Below are 18157 nucleotides of genomic sequence, written 5' to 3' on the forward strand. Positions count from 1 at the left end.
ATCGATTTAGAAAGCATACATAAAATTCACATGTATTATAAATAAATAACTCATCATCTTCCTCTTGCTCTTCCTTCTTCTATTCTCCCAAAAAGCCCTCCCGAAGTCTATTCAGCCGCTACTTCAGGTGGCAAAAGATAGAAAAATTGCTGGGTGCTGCCTCTCCAGGACCTACCGACGGCCAATCTCATGAATGAACCCCGGTAGGCTCATGAATGAGCGAGCGAAAAGATGAATGGAGGGAAAGCCTGGGTAAAAAAATGAATGGGACCTTTCGCGCTCGCGCCCGCACAGATCCTCCCCGCTTACAATTTCGCCGTGAATGGAGTTCCCTTATTTCCCGTGCAGACCGCAGGAGGGCACTGTGCCCGCGCTGCCCACTCGGGCGGCAGCTGGAATCCCCTCGCGCCGCACGTGTCTCGGGAAGGGGGGGGCAGACGCCAACGCGGAATGTCACCTGGAGGCAACGGTGGCGGCTGTAGGGGCGTTTGTATGTGCGTGTTTGGGCAGAGGCGCTGAGGTGTGGATGCCGAACGCAAGTGCAGCAGCCGAAGCGTCGGGGCGATGAAGGCGGAACGAGGGGGGGGGGGGGAGATGCTATAAAAATAACTCAAGGAGTCACATGCACAGTACGGCGAAACGTTCCAGTCTGGGTAAAGGGGGCGAGATGGGGCGCACGCCGATGGGAGGAGTCCGGCGATAGGGGCAGCGACGGGCCGGCTCTTTTGCAAAGGGACGGGGAGACGGAGTGATGCCGTTCTCCTCACACCCCGCTCCGCCTCGTGCGCATATAGCGTCCCGCATAAGGAAAGGCAGAGGACCGGGACGAAGTTCTGCTGCCCAACTTCGCACCGCTGGCATGGGTGTCTGGCGGGCGTGACTCCCAGCATGTCAGTCAATGGGAGCGGGCTGAATGGCTCAGGGCTGAATGGCTCAGGGCTGCAGGACCAGCTCACCTTGGACAAGCCCCCTTGGGTGGCTTCCACTTTGGCCGTCATCCTTATCTTCACCATCGTGGTGGACCTGCTGGGCAACTTGCTGGTGATCCTGTCCGTCTATAGGAACAAGAAGCTGAGGAACGCTGGTGAGAAACGGGACGCCGAAGGAGGGTGGTAAGAAGTTGCAAACCAACCCAGCCGCGCTCCGGGGAGAGGAGGGAAGATCGGGGGGGGGGGCTGAGGGAGGGGAGAGTTGCTCGGTCCCGGGACAATATTTCCCCGCAAATCATAAAGGCGTTCCTTCTGGCTGTGAGGCGCCAAATTAATTTTGTTCCCCTCCTCCCAAAAGCGATGGCTTGCCTTGCCTCCCCTAGTGCCCTCCCTCTTTAATCTGGCAGGCACAGTTAGGACCCATCCAGCCGTCGATTTTTATTCTCCGGACTCTGCCGGGTGGCTGCAAGGCAAGTTCTGTAGTTCAAGCTAGCCTTCCCCGGAAGTTTGGGGTGGCACCCTTTCTAAGACCTGCCCATAGGATGAACCCATCTCATGTATCCATTCTTTCCTTCTTTGCATCTTAAGTACAGTATTTCATAGTTTTTCAAGGTTTGCAGGTTGCCCTCGCTGAGCCCTGTACTATGCAGAACATCAGCTTCAAACTGGGTGACAAAAAAACAAATGTATTTTTTCTCCACTTCAGATGGGAGGATAAGCAAGGAGATTTTTTAGCAGGAACCAGGTTTTAGGCGGTTTATATCAAACTTGCTCAGTGGCATTGGTAAGATCTAGTCCCAGTTGGAGTCACACAGTCGGCAAGAGAGAAGAGAGGCAATACAATTCTCTCTTAGATGAATAGATGGAAAGAGATGGTCAATTAAGCCATACTCTATGTCAGTGTTTCTCAACCTTGGCAACTTGAAGATGTCCGGACTTCAACTTCCAGAATTCCCCCAACCAGCATCCAGACATCTTCAAGTTGCCACGGTTGAGAAACACTGCTCTATGTTATTAATCCAGGGTAAGAAATAATGGTACAAAATGAATATGTTACTACCATGCCTGTTTGGGGTGCAGCCAATGCAATGCTAACCAATTCTTTGTCCTTTCTTCTGTCTATTTAATTCATTGCAAAACTCTCAGGCAGTTAAACAGAGTTTTACTTCTTCCTGTATTTAAAAAGGAGAATCTCTTGAGCAAATCTGCCTTCTTTGGTGCTTGTTCTAATAGAGGAAAGTCCTCTCCTTATTTGTTTGATCAAGATGGCTCAATTGGGGCACACATATTCTAAATCTAGTCACTCATACCTTTCTGGCCCTTTTAAACTTTCATTAAGGAAAAAAATCTTGCTTGCTGAAGGATCAGAAAACACGTGCAGGGAGCAGAAAACACGTGCAGGGAATTGCGTCAGCAAAGCAGACAAATGTGTTTCCACACCCCCTTCTAGAATTCCAATCTTTAGTTGATGCTCTGAATGAAATGTCTTGCAGGCTTTTGAAGGGCATCACATGGAATATTAGTTGTTCAAACATGGTGTTTTGACAATCTGGGCAGATGAAATCTGATGGATGACTCTGGGGAAGCACATCTTTTTCCAGAGCACCTAACATAATACAGTGCTTTCCAGTATTTGTGGGGGGTTTAGAATAAATCTCTTCCTTACCTGCTGCAACGTAATTATTACAGAACCAGCATGGAATCAAAGGATATAGTCTTCCTTTGAGGTATTTGCTGCTGGTGTTCTTTTCATCAGTCTGGGGATTCTCCTTGTCTTCTCTTCCAGCCCTTTCCCATGCCCCCTACACACATAAACACACACATATACACTTCTGCATGGAATGGAGACATGAGTGCTACAGTACTGACAGAGGGACAGACCAAGTGGAAACAAAGTTTTACTTTGATATTGAAAATAAGGCAATAAAAATCAATTCTTCCAGGACAAATGAATATGTGCATTATATTCCATACACTATATGAAAACAAGCGAATTAGGCTTTTCAGGACAGATAGCCCTCAATTAACATTAGCCTGGTCCCATCTGGGACTTGCAACTTCTTCCTCACTTCTCCATTGACTTTGTTTCTTGGAAATTGGCAGGGAGTCACAAAGAGATGGTGACTTAATGATCCTCAAATTTCACTTAACAATGGCAACAGGGCCTGCCATCATTTAAGCTATGCAGCCATGTGACACTGTGCTTTAATACTGCATTGTTTAGCGACCAAATTTCCAGTCCCAATTACCATTGTTAAGTAAGGACTCCATGTATAACCATAACAACTTGCAGTAGTAGAATCATACTGTACAATTGCTTGAATGAGAGTTGTGTATTGTTTCCTATGTGAAAATGTTTCTACCTAAGGCAACTTTACTTTATTTATTAGGTTTATAATATGACTTTCTTTCAGGAATTCAAGGTAGTTATCTGTTGTACTCCAGTATTTTACCCACAAAATAGTATTTCCTGGGCGTAATATTGGAATAGCATATTAAATACAGCTTAATAAATAGTATTGTGTACAGAATTCATGAATAATTTAGTTTCTGTATTTACCTGCATTGCTGATCTGAAAAATAAATCACTAGCCTCTTTAATTGCATCAATTGATAGGCATTCTGAATCCATTAAATCCATCTTTTTCCATTAAATCCATGACAAGTATAAAAAATTTTGTTTTACAGGAACATTATAGTTCCATTCTTGGTGTTTTAAGCTTGAAGAGGAGTGGAGAGTTGAAATATTTATAGTCAGAATCACACTAAATATTTTTGGACTGTGAAAATGTTGTAATGACATGATGTTCCAAAGTGTGTAGGACTAGGCAACGGATAAAGATTCTATGTTTGTGTAGGTTTTGTTCATGGATAAGGGTTATATTTCATTTTTTATGATAATACTCTATTACTGCAGCACACCCAATCATTTTCTTGCATTTTATATCTAGAAATTGCATAAATTGCACCATGGATTTTTATCAACCACACTACTGAAATTTAACAGCATGGTCCAAGATAGCTGCAGAGCTTGGGGCAATACAGCAATGAATTAAACTATTCAAGATAACATAGTTGGGAACAACTAGTGCTTATAATCTTAGAAAGTGACTCTCAGTTAGAGCAGGTAGACTAGATGAACCAAGTTCTAGTCAACCAAAGAGTAACTTCTTTGACGCAGAAGGGGCCATTTTCTATAGTCTTCCATAATAAGACTCCAAAAACATAAATCTTGTGCATTCTAATTTTGCCACAATGATTTTTAGAGTTTACCATTCTCAAGCATATATACCGAGGGTAGATCTCAGTAATTCAGAACATCACTATTGCAAGCTTGTTTATAGAAAGTCACAATGTGTGACTTTAGTACGGCTAAAATAATAGAAAATGTTTTAGAGCAGTGGCTTTCAACTTGTGGTCTGTGGACCCTTGGCATGTCACAATGTCATCCCGGGGGGGGGGGGAGGAGAAATATTATGATTTAAATCTTGAGTTAAGTCTTGGTGATCTGAAGCCATGGTCATGGCTACAAAAGGTATTTAAGGGGGTCTGTGGTGAAGAAAAGGTTAAAAACCACTGCTTTAAAATATCATGAATGAAACCAGCTGAGATCTACAGAACATGAGGAAAATTGTGGCTAGGGCGAGATGGCTAGGCCAGTGTTTTTCAACCACTGTGCCGCGGCACACTAGTGTGCCGTGACATAATGTAAGGTGTGCCGTGGGAAAATTACTTTATATATAGTCAATATAGGCACAGAGTTAAATTTTTTTAACATTTTCTAATGGTGGTGTGCCTCGTGATTTTTTTCATGAAAAAAGTGTGCCTTTGCACAAAAAAGGTTGAAAAACACTGGGCTAGGCTACAATGGGTATTTTGCTGGCTCTGCTTCTTGAGTTTTCTATGCTTCTGACCATGTTCCATAAGCACTGTCACACATATCTGCTTATTGGTCTTCATCCCAAGTATTGCTTTTCTAATTATCTTTTCATTATTGTGGTCAAGGGTGTGCTAACAGAATAATTGTATTCAATGTAAAATGTGGAAGTCTTGGGTTTATAAAGAAATTGTCATTGTAATGAGCAGCACAATTCTATGTAAATATGCTTTAAAAAATCCATTCTTTGCAACTTTTTAAAATATTCCTAAAAATATTTAGGTTAAGGATTTTCCACTTAAATTGTAGTTTAAATTTTCAATTACGGTACCTTTTTTGGCAAAACAATGCCAGACTCTTTTATTAAAGCATTTGCAGCTGATAAGCTGTTGAGAAAAGAGATTTAAAATGCAAGCTTGACTCATTTTAAATAATTGCTATTAATTAAACTGTAACATTTAGCTATAACTGTTACAAACTCTGAATTTGGGAGTATTTACGTGTTCATTTACATCTCTCATGTAACTTTATAGTTGTGAGAAGACTGTTAAATGAGGCACATCAAAGCAACATGGGGCTGCCCTTGAAGAGCATCCGGAAGCTGCAGTTGGTGCAAAATGCAGTGGCCCACATGGTTTTGTGCAGATCCCAGCGTGCACATGTATCACCTCTCCTGCAGGAGCTGCATTGGTTGCTGATTTGCTTCCAGGTGCAATTCAAGGTGCTGGTTGACACCCTTAAAGCCCTTCATTGGTTAGGACCAGGTTATCTGAGGGACTGTCTCTTGCCAGTCACATCTAACCGACCCATCAGAGCAAGGAGGCAGGGAATATTGCAGGTCCCATCCCTGAGGGAGATACACCTGTGGGACCCAAAAGAAGGGCCTTCTCCGAGGTGGCTCTCTCTGGAACATCATTCCCCCAGAGATTAGAATGGACTTCACTCTAATTATCTTCTGGAAGGTGCTGAAGATCTGGTTCTGCCAGCGGGCCTGGGGAACACAGAGAGTGATGGAGCCCATTAAATGGCTTGTGTGATCGGCTGGAGTGGGAAGTGGGAGGTTTTTATTGTTTTAAATATGGTTTTATATTCTGTAAGACGCCTTGAGATACCATGGGCAAATAGGCGACAATATAAATTCAATAAATAAACAAACAAACATGAATTCTCTGTTCTATTGATACGATATAAATGCAAAAGATATAGGATATGTATGTATGTATGTATGTATGTATGTATGTATGTATGTATGTATGTATGTATGTATGTATCCTGTATCTTTTGCATTTATATCGTATCAGTAGAATAGAGAATTCATGTTTAGAACAGAACAGAGAATTCATATTTATTTATTTATTTATTTATTTATTTAATTTACACACAGACACACACACACACACACACACACACACACAAAGCATAGTATTATTTGTGCTATGCGTTTTTGAAAAATAATTTTCTTTCTAAGTTTCTGATTGCTATTTAAATCATTAAGACAATGAATACATATAGTACATCTCTCTGTGAATGTGTGTGAGCGGGCACGCATGCACACACACACACACACTTTTTATTTGTAATGTATTACATATGAAAAGCTATAACAATGCAGAATAAGAACATGGAACCTGGTAATTATCACAGTTATTTGCTGACATTTTCACTATGAAAAACATCACTACAGGATGGAAATCTGACATAGATCAGAAGATGAAGGAAGATGTGTCTTGAAGAAAATGTAAATCAGTGAAGATCACTTCTTGTTTCTCTTCAAGGAAAACAAACCGATTAAGGCCAGTTGAAAGTGATAGCTTGGGGAAATCAATCTATATCTCTTCACTCTTTCCACCATGTTACCAAATAGCTGGGGAAAAAACCAATTCGGATATCTGGATTTCTTTATTGACTTTTTGGGAAAAAAGAAGAGGAAGGAAGACAGAAAAAAATGGCTATGCACTGTGTAGATCAGTTTCTCTTCACAGCAATTATAACATTTGCAACTAGAGTTGCAGAACTCAAATCAAAAGACACTGATGTCTCTCAGAGGTCTCCCAAGAATGTTGTTAAGAAAATAATATGTTGCAGCTATAAAGAGCTTCATCATAGCACAAGCTTGGATTCAGAAGATGCTCCTATAGAGTAAGAAGGTGATATGACTGGTAGGACCCTTGTTTATTGAATATACAGGTAGTCTTCGACTTATGACACAATTGAGTCCAACATTTCTTTGTTGAGTGTGACAGAATTGGAGACAACTGAACAATGGAAAAAAGTAGCATTATAAACAATATTTTTTTTGTTAAAATGGTCTTTCTGTCTCATCAAAAATATTAATTAAACTATGATCCTTGGAAGTATTCCTTATAGTCTTTCTTACAATAGTTAACTCTGACTTTAGCATAAAGTGCAACTTATGGTTGACATTGCAATAAGCCAATGAATGCAAGCTGAGATATCAATTTCTTGAATCGTTTGATTCTCCAGCAAATTATTGTCACTTTAAAAAATCAACTTATTATATAGACTCCACAATTTGTTGCTGTGTCCCTGTTAGATTTTCATACATCTAAACTAAAAGTATCCTGTTGGAAGGACATGATTTGAGATTTGGGGGTGGGGACACAGCTACCTATGATATGACAAAGTTAAGGTAAATATGGATTTCCAAAATCATTTTATAATGAAGGCTTGGAACAAGTATAAAACAAGATTGATTACCAAATTTCTTCATGATTATCACCCCAATAAGCTTTATTTTAGAAGTACTTACAAAATCAGTTGACCTACTCAGACCTACTGACTTCTAAAAGTGAACCTAAACTAAAAATGGGAAAAGAATTTAAAATGGAGGGTCATACTTGTCCATAGTATGCTTATGAACATAATGCTTATGTTCATTTAACACTTAAACACTTAAACTGTACAAGAAGAATTTTGATTTTACAAATGAGAAAACTGATTTTGAATTAGATTTACATACTAATGACGAGCATGTTATTGCTAAGGTATACAAACTATTATTAAAAATGAATATGGAAGATTAATGTGACAAAGATTTATTAAGATTAAATGGGCAAAATTGAATATGATATAGTGCTTGATCAATGGAAAAATATGTATACTAAATGATTTAAATTTACATTAAATTATAACTTGATAATTTTACTTATAAATTATAACTTGAAAGACAATTTTATATGATGTGTTGTTGGAACTTAACACCTACAAATTGTCAAAAAGGTGTAAGAGTGTGTCAAATATATGTTGGAAATGTAATCAATCTGAAGGTATTTTTATCATCATTGGGGATCTGTAAGAAAGCTGGGAAATAAAGTTCAGATATGAACTTTAATTTAGAGAATTCTTGAAATAAATGTACAATTAAAATCATAGATTTTTCTTTGAGTAAAATAGGATAAGGTTTAAAATGGGGATGGGGTCTTATATATGATAATAGCAGCAAAACCTCTGTAAGTAGAGAGATGGAAGACATTACATATTCCCACTATGGAAGACTGGATGATGCGATTAACAGGCAGAAATGGCAAAATTTCTGTATTGTTTTGATTAAAGAAAAGACTAGCTTTGTTTCTACCTGGAAACCACATCTGGATTTTTTCCCCCCTTAAAACTGAATTAAATAAAATTTTATTTTGGAATTTACTATTAGAAAATTTTATGGTTATAGAAATACTGTAAAATTCTATATTTGTCTCAATAAAGAAATTTTCCTGTTCTATTTTTTTTCCTTTTTCTCTTTTGGGCTAATCCTTTCTTTTTCCTATTCTTTTTTAATTTTTCTGTTTTCCTGAATTTGAATCTTGATGAAATTTGATAAAGTTTTTTTTTAAAAAAATGGATTGAACATTTACTAACATATATCTATGCCATAATTTTGAAGTTACAAGATGATGTCAACTTTTATTATACAGCTTTTCTCTTGATGAAAGGGTTTGGTTAACCAGCCAAATATTTGGTTACAGACTATTGTCCTGAGCTCAGATTAACTCTTGCAACTGACCTTTCCTCGACACCCAATCTTCATTTCTGCAATGACATGGACTTCCTTGCTATGCCTTTACTTGCAAAGCAGACACAACGCCTTCAGTAAGCAAGAAAATTACAGGCACTTCACTGAAAGACATCTTTTGCCAAAAGTTACTAAACTGTACAAATTATTTCTTCACATGACATATTATATGGTAATGTCTGGCAAATGTATTTATTTTTTTGAACAGGAAATTGTTGCCTACATGGGAAAATAGACAGTTGTATATTTATCAAAAGTCATGATGATAATAATGGGCTAATGCTGCACATAATGTGATCCACATGTGTTTGAGTACTGTTTATGATATGGGATGCTGTACAATAAAACTGTGAGCTGATTATGTCAGGAAACAAAGAAGTAACTAACAGTAACTGGGTCTTATATGGCTACCTGTGGTTTCTTCTATTTAAGGGGATGCAGATGTAGTTATTTCAATTATTTTGCCATTCAGTGGTGCCATACAGGATTCCATGTGTGCTAATTATGTCCTTATTGCACTTTATTTGGCATTTTCTAATTTGTAGTCAGATATAAAGCTAAGAGTTTGATAATTAGGAAGATTTTGTTAGTTTCACAAAAATTAAAGAGTAATTAGACTAAATCTATACTTAAGTTTCTGCCAACATAGCAGTTCGAAAGCATGTAAAAATGCAAATAGAAAAATAGGAACCACCTTTGGTGGGAAGTTAACAGCGTTCCGTGCACCTTTTGCATTTAGTCATGCCGGCCACATAACCACGGACAGCGCTGGCTCTTCAGCTTTGAAACAGAGATGAGCACTGCCCTCTAGAGTCGGGAACAACTAGCCCATATGTACGAGGGAACCTTTACCTTTATACTTATAGTGATTAAGCTATATAGTGGTCTAGCAGTATGTTGTGACTGATTTAGGATTTTAGAGATTTTCTTCCAGCACTGACTTCCTGGATTTGCAGAAATAAGAATGGGATGGGTCCTGTGTTTGGCATGATGCATTAACCTTGCTGGATAACAAAGATAATTTTGCATGTGTTAGAAGCATATCACTGCTATTTTTTGAAATTAAAGCTTGCTGTCTAAATGTGGAAAATAATTAGCATTTGAATATGCATATTCCCTTTCCAAAGCATTTAGGACAGCCCTGTTTCAGCTTTTCAGTTGGAATTCAATTTCCATAATTTTCAATTCATCTAGCTAATACAAAACTATAGGAGTTAAACTACAACCAATCAGGAGTGTAGCATATTTAGTTACTACAATTAGTAACATTCTTATGTCTTCTTTTTTATTTATGGAAAGAAAGTAGTGCATAAAACAAAGGAATTAACTAATTGCAATCCCATTTTATTTTTTTAGCAAATTGCTGCTTTCCATTGCAATATCCATTCTTCTATTATCATTTATCGTAACACTGTCAATGTGACCACTATCTGATTGCTTGATTCAACTGCCACAACATATTAACACAAACATTATCATCTTCAATTGATGCAAGCATGTAAACTGGTTTTTTTTTTCTATCCAGATTTTTCTCAAATTATTATGCAACTTTTGGTTTATTTTTGCTTTTTTTAACAAAAAAACTGATATTCAGAAAAATAATAATTAGTTCTTTAACCAACTATAGAAACAGGGAAGGATCTTAAATATGGAAGTGTGATTAAATTATTATTCAGAACAGTCTGTTCTACTTTTGCAAATATTTGCTGTAAATATAAAACAAATTTAATCCCTTCTCCAAATCTCAATTTTTAACTTTCATGACACAATTCATCATTGAACTATAAATATTCACTCACCAATTATTTCTTGTTTTAATTTATTTTCTTATTGTAAGGAGAATATTGATAAGGCAGAATTCAAAGTTATGAACGGATATTCCCTGGACACCTGTTCTGTATGGGAAATATTTCCAAAGTATTACCAAATCCAAACTGCTCTTAGCAAAAAATAAAAAAAGATTGTTAATCAAATTTAATAATATTTAAAATGAATGAGTGAGGTGTATATCTTTCTGATATATATAATATGATTGTTATGCAAGTTTACTGAAGTAAATAGAAACAACACCATGGGTCTTTCATAATCAGAAAGCAGCCTTGGAAACATTCACTTCTGATCTATTATCCATTTCCCCTTTGTGCAAATTTTCTCTTCTCACACTTAGGGCATAGTTTAGTAGTAGATCAATCTAAATCCTGATTAACTTTAATGAGGACTGCATTTTATTAGTTTTCCAAAACTACTCCCAACTTAAGTCCAACTATGGTTGGACTTAAGCGTAGTACACAAAATTATCCGCTACAACATCCTATTGGTCAATGACTACTTCAGCTTCAACCGCAACAATACAAGAGCACACAACAGATACAAACTCAATGTAACCACTCCTAACTTGATTGCAGAAAATATGACTTCAGCAACAGAGTGGTCAATTCCTGGAATGCACTACCTGACACTTGTTACATCTTCAAATCCCCAAAACTTTAACCTTAAACTGTCTACTATTGACCTCACCCCATTCCTAAGAGGTCTGTAAGGGGCATGCTTAAGTGCACCATCGTGCCTACCATCCCTTTCCTATTGTCCCCATTTATTTATACCCATTTCATTCATATTCATGTTTATTCTTATATCTTGTAAAGATTATCTTGTAAACGATTGACAAATCAAATAAATAAATAAAAATAACTAAACTTCATTTGAACATTTGTATCAAAAATGATTTAACCATAGTTAAGTTGAAAAAGGCCACATAGAAAAAGGAGGAGGACAATAGCCTCTGGAGACGTTAAGTCTAGTCCTTGGTTTGTAAATGATAACTATCAAAGAATAAACATATTATCTGTACCGAAGCTTTATAAATAATACAAATGGGAACATGAGTCAAAATATAGAGGAGTGCACAAAGGATTCAAAGAAGGTGACTCATGATACATGGGAGCATAACAAAGTGTTGCTCTTTGAATCATTAAAACAGCCACATTTTTTCAAGGCTCAGGTGGATACCTTGAAAGCTATTCCAAGTTGTCTCTGGATGTCTTGTGAAGTTTACCTTTTAACTGTTTTGTACAGCCCTCAAGTGAATCCTACAATTAGCAGGATAAACAGTCATTGATGGATAACATTTTAGATTTTCAGTGCGATGTGTTCTTTTAAAATACTTTCATATCTGTGTACTTCAAACATCACTACACCATCTCCAGTGTAAATATGAGCTGCAACTTATGATTCTGCTGATTGCAGCGCTTGGCTTTAAATTAATTCTAATCAGTCATTTAATGACCTAGTAAGGAAATTGAGGTCTATATTTGAAATTACAGACGGTTCCAGCTGACTGGCATTTGGAAAACAGATTTTTTTTTCTGAAGCAAGTATGAAATTTTGAACAGCAGTTTAATTAATTAATGAAGGACCCTTTTTTACAGAAATATTTGTTGAAAAACAGAAGGCCAGATGCTAGATTTTAATCTACTTCAGAAAATCAAATTGTCATTTTTACCTTCATTGTTTTTGGTGCCCTATTTTTGAACTGAAGTAGATTTTTAATTTTTTATTGCTTCCATGTCATAAAAAATACATTGATTGCTGCCTTGAATTTTGAAGTAAAAAAGTCCTTGTCATTATTGCAGATGTCTTTTGGAGCAAAAATGGAGGAGACATCTGAACCATCAGAAGGACATTTTCACTTTTAGAAGACCCGCTACTTATATGCAAACTCAGGATGTCATGAGAAGAGAGTGAACATTTGTATTTCAGAATTGCCTTACATCAGGTAGCGTGAAGGGTAAGCAAATTGCATATATGGAGGGGTTGGGAGTTAGCCATCTTAGACTGCAATTCCTACATCTGTTTACAAGGAAGTAAGTTCCCTTGTACTTAGGGGGACTCACTTTTCCATAGATGTCTATAGAATTGCATCTTAAATTTTCCTTCAGGTGGAGAATAAAAATCTTTCAAAAATGTTATTGCTATTCTTTGTGAAATTTATATCATGATCATTTATTTGATTTACTAATCAAATTTATCTGGCTGACCATCTCACTGAAAGTAGCTCTAGAAAGTTGTACAACAATTACAAAACTTAATACTATTTCCTGATCTTTATATGAAAATAGGTTATGTTTTCTTATTTTTATCAAACCTTTCCAACCTACATGGCCTTCTGTATTTTTTGAGACTTTCATTTCAGGTGTTCTTGGTCACATTGCCCTGATGACTGGGAATTTTGAAAGTGATAGAACTGCCGTGTCTGAAAAATATTGAATTAGCAAAAGATTTTCCATCAATTTCTGAATTTGAGATCGGAGAGCTGGATGAAATAGGATATTTATTTCTATTATTGAGCCCTTTCTATCTGACTCTTTTTTCCAGTCACCCACAAATAATGATGTAAGAATCTAAGAATGATCACAATAATCATGAATTACACATTTTTGAAATAACCTGCCAAACTAATACATTAAATGTCTGTATATTTCTCTTAAAGTTTTTAAAGCCATTTCAACTTTAGGAAAAAGCAAATACTGATGCACATGTATTTTGGTTTGAAGTACATATATCGTCACTATTAAAGTATTTTTCATGCTTCTTATGCACCTTTTTGTAGGGAAAGTTTGACAAAACTACAGTGGTGCTGTAAATCGTTTTTTGAGAAATTTCTCAAAGCAGAAAGAATTTTATGCTATCAATTTTTAGCAAATTTTCTCATATATAATATTAAGCAAAACACTAAATGAACCTGTTTCCTCTGTTTTCCACTGTTGGTGGAAGAATGATGTTTGTCTTGACATTTTTATTATTTTTTGGGTTATTTAATAACTAGGAAATTTATATTCTTAAGAATGAGTATTCATTTAATTTTAGTCCATATTTTCTCTTTTTTTATTTGGGAGGGGCAGTTTATGTTTCATGGCTATAATATTTTGTAATGAGCTGTTGATATTTATTACTACATATACAGGAACTGGTGGTTCAGTTCCTTCCTTATCACAAAAGTTCCAGCTAACTCAACTCCACCTTCCCATTGTAAAATCTGTGCTTCTACACTATGTCAATTAATGCACTGCAATCTCTATCTTTTTCTCCTGGTAAATCAGGAGAATAAATGGGATTTACTGAAAATGTATAGGTGGTACATTAGGATGATATTCTTAGTATGTATGTATGTATAAATCAACAACGTATTCCTAGTTAACATACAACAAAATAAGGCATGAGCTGTAATATACAGTAATAAACCAATAATAACCATGACCTCAAGCTACAGCATTCTCCAAAGTTTTCATGAGGAATTCATCTTTCATTAATTTTTGGAAAGTCATCAGGGGTGTCTAAAACTGGAAGAAGAAGAAGAAGAAGAAGAAGAAGAAGAAGAAGAAGAAGAAGAAGAAGAAGAAGAGGAGGAGGAGGAGGAGGAGGAGGAGGAGGAGGAGGAGGAGGAGGAGGAGGAGGAGGAGGAGGAGGAGGAGGAGGAGGAGGAAGAAAGAAAGAAAGAAAGAAAGAAAGAAAGAAAGAAAGAAAGAAAGAAAGAAAGAAAGAAAGAAAGAAAGAATATTCCATAAAACAGAAGACCATTACAGAAAAGCACTGTTCCAACTCCTTCATCTCCCACAAATGGCAAACCATTAATAACTTTTCACCGAAACAAATTTCCTGGAAGCTATTGCATATCCTCCAATACAAGTCTTATGTGAGTATAGTGATTCTTACCAACCAATAAATGTGTTATATATTAACACCACCTGCAGTTTCCAAGTAATCTTCAAAGGCATTTCATAGTTCAGCACTTCATAGTTATGTTGTAAGCTCTGGCCACAGCTAGCACACCAGGCAAGCTGTACAAATCTTTTGAGCATAGCCTCCATTTCTATATTTTGAAGTGAGTCCAGATCATGAATCTTTTCCTTCAGGGGCAATGCCATTCCTTCCAGAAATGAAAGTAGAACTGACAGGACTGTTTCTGAACATTTCACTAAATTTTAAGCGCAGCTTGCTTTGTCACATCTGGAACTCAACCTTTGCCAGCAATCAAATCAAAATTTTCACATTGTCTATGACTAGCTCAAATATGGCTGTCAGATATGATATGTGAGGATCAACTGCTAGCTGTTGACCGACAGTGGAATTCAAACTCTGCCTTATTTATGTCCCCATGACACAGATAAAAATAGGCAGAACTTTCATTGCCCAATCACAAATTCCAGCTAGACTTTTTTTTTAACCATATGCTGTGGACACAATCTCTTATCTATTGGGTGTCCTGATACTTTTCCAGCCGCCCCCAATTCCTCACAACTGGAAAAAGAACAGTTTTCCCATTGATCCTACAAATGAGGAACAGAAAGCCAGAATTACAGATGTCATTATGTTAGTCATATAACTGTCAAAGAAGTTCCAGTTTAGGACATTGCAATTCAGTGGCAAAACCACTTGTTTAGGGGTGTAATTTTTTAATAGCCTTTTCCCAACCCCACAACAAATGGATACTTACTGATTCATCAGCCATTCCATAGTCTCCATTCCAAATAATACTTGAAAGTATGGCCTTCAGATAAAAACAAGATTACCTGCCTTTATTTATTTGCCTGAAATAGAGCTTTATTGAAAGGGTGTGTTACTATAGTATGCATTTTTGGTCCTTTGGATGAGGAATGAAAAACTTTTCTGCCCTTTAAATTTTATTTTCATTCTGTCACTCCTTCACCTTAAAATTAAATGCATCAAAAGATAAAATTCTACTTTAATTTTGAATGGAATTATAGTAATTTTGTGTAGGGTTTTTTGCCATGTGAGAAATAAAATCTACATTATTGAATATCTGGCTGCTTATCAATTGTGGTTAGTTGACAGTAAGTCAAATTGCTACACTCATTTCCATTTCTGCCCTCATGAGGCAATTACTTTTCAGTGTAAAGCAGCGTGCTTCATATGCAAATATTGTAAAGTGGGGCTAGAAAGAAAGAAAAAAATTACAGAATTACTGCTTTAAGTTACTTGGTAAATTTCCTCAAATAATTTCTCCATCAGGTGGCCTCAAAGTATAAGTCTTTATGAAATGTCAGTAGATCAGCCCTTTCCTGGACACAAATACAACAGAAAAATACTAGTTCCTATGAAGTAGTTTTGCATTTAAAGCATGGAATCTCAAACAGATGAAATACTGATGGTTATACTGCAGACTACATTTTAACAGTGCAATACTTTTAATATTGCATGGTTGATATCTGTGGACATTCACAATCAAATTGCAAATGATGACAGGCATTTCAAATCAGATTTAATTGCTTCTTTATCCATTTCTATTAAATTTGGTGCATATGCCTCTCTGAGGATGGTTTACAATGTTTACAATTAATATGTTTCAATTATTTTATCTGCATTTGCCTTATAAAAGACTAACAGGGTTGAAACTACAGGAAATTCCTGGGGGATGATGTTACACAGGACAGATGATGCCAATGACAGTCAGGGCACAAAAGAACCATCACTGGGCTTAGGTCCTAAGCATCTATGCCTTCTATGCACACATGGGCCAGACTATTTCTGTTGGGAAAAGTCGTCAAATCATATAAGATTTTGTTGGTCAAAACTATCTCATACATTTGTTCTGCAAACTATTGGTAACCAATGAAAGGAAATTAACACTGGTGTTCCATTCATATCCTGTCTGCCACACCTTATTCAACTGCAGTTTCCAAGGTATTTTGGAGGGCAGACCAATGTATAGCATGTCACAGTAGCAAACCACCCACAACTTCACTGCTTTCCTGGCATTATTTGTTGATCCTAAAGAACTCTCAAGTTGCAAAGCTGGTCAGCTGGATGGGGGTGGAGGAGAACCCCTTCCATAGCTAACACAGGAACTATGTCTAAATCAAGTAACATTTACCTGGGCCTTTCTCATTAATATCCATACATCTATCTATTATTGTCTCCAGAACAGGGTAAGTAGTTCGTCTTTTTTATTTCCTGTTTGTACCCCACTTCCCTGATTTGAATTGTGAGCCACCCTAAGTCCCCTTCGGGGAAAAGGGCAGCATATAAATGAAATAAAATCCAATCCAATCCAATTCCTTGACAATATACAATTCAGCATCGGTTTTCACTTATGATGAATAAGGAATAGCATTCTCCAATGACCTCACATATGTTACAGACTTCATATTTGATGTAATAGGTTTAAACTATTAGTCTGATTCATTCCTACCATGTTGTATTTAAAGTGTACAAAGTTTCCTTTGGCTTCTGAGTAATTGGAATTAAATTGGAAATTCTTTGTACTGTTTGCTTAATTAAGAAATTGTAGAAAACCTTGGTTAAAATGTTGTTAGTGTATTTGATTTCAATGAGTATGTATTTTTTTAAAATTTCCTGCTGTCTCAGAAAATAAGTAAATGAGTCAACAGCATTCAGTTTATATCCAGTGATTTTTAAGTAGATTTCAAGTTTTAGATTTCTTGTGGCAAATACATACTGGATTCAATGGACCTTTAAGAGCTCTTCCACTTCTGTAATTCTAAGTGTGTGTAGTTCAAATCAACAGAAGTTAAGAAGGATGTTAATCAGTGAAATTTAGAAATATATAATGTTGAACATCATCATGTCCAGATTATTTTCTGCCTTTTTATTGCTGAAGTTTGATATAGATTGCTTCATTTATTTCATTTTCACAGGTAATAAAATTATTTTTAAAAAATAAATTTATTTATATATTAAAACAAACAAAAATATGTTGATATTAGAAAACTTTTCTTGTTTGAATGCCAAAGAATTAACTTCTCTCTAGAGCTTTTCCGCTAAAGGGATGGATTTTTGCATCCAAATCACTACGTGCACAATTAATGTGCATATGGAAGTTTAAAGATGGAAAAAGAAAGGTCAGCTCACATTAACTCTGGGGGAAAGACAGATGACTGAATAAGCATTTGAGTCATCGATTCCATGTCCATTCTTTCAGTTAAAAACCAGAATTCTCAGACCACAGTAAAAAAAAAGTTCAATGATCTGTTTTTTGTCACATGCATCTTCACTTCCTGATTAACTCTAAAGGGAATAAAAGCTTTACAATTCAAGATGAAGTTACCTTGACAACATCATGTATTTAGTATCTTGCTCAGAATTTCTAAATCTTCTTTCTAGTAAGACCGTATTTAAAGTTCTTCATACATCTTTCTTTTAAATATTTTGTGCTTATTTGTTGTATGAGGAGCAACATTTGATTTGATTTGATTATATTTCTATAACAGACAATAAACCTGCTACATTTTGTAGAGCAGTAAATTATTTGTAAGTCCTTTAGCAAAATATCAAGATGTTAAC

General features: G+C 36.3%; 1 protein-coding gene across 2 annotated transcripts in view; it reads left to right on the plus strand.

The window, feature by feature from the left end:
* MTNR1A (melatonin receptor 1A) overlaps nucleotides 1-18157 on the plus strand; it is a 30468-nt gene continuing 12311 nt past the window's right edge. Inside the window, exons 1-2 of one of the 2 annotated variants that reach the window (XR_004255999.1) lie at nucleotides 998-1112; nucleotides 12469-12611. Coding sequence is in view for 1 of the 2 variants with exons in the window: in XM_032224666.1 (XP_032080557.1) it covers nucleotides 889-1084 (196 nt within the window). In the remaining variant the exon portion in view is untranslated. Of the gene's footprint in view, nucleotides 1113-12468; nucleotides 12612-18157 lie in introns of both variants that reach the window. The other variant, XM_032224666.1, reaches the window with a different exon arrangement.

This window comes from Thamnophis elegans, chromosome 9 (assembly GCF_009769535.1).
Source record: "Thamnophis elegans isolate rThaEle1 chromosome 9, rThaEle1.pri, whole genome shotgun sequence".
NCBI lineage: Eukaryota > Metazoa > Chordata > Lepidosauria > Squamata > Colubridae > Thamnophis > Thamnophis elegans.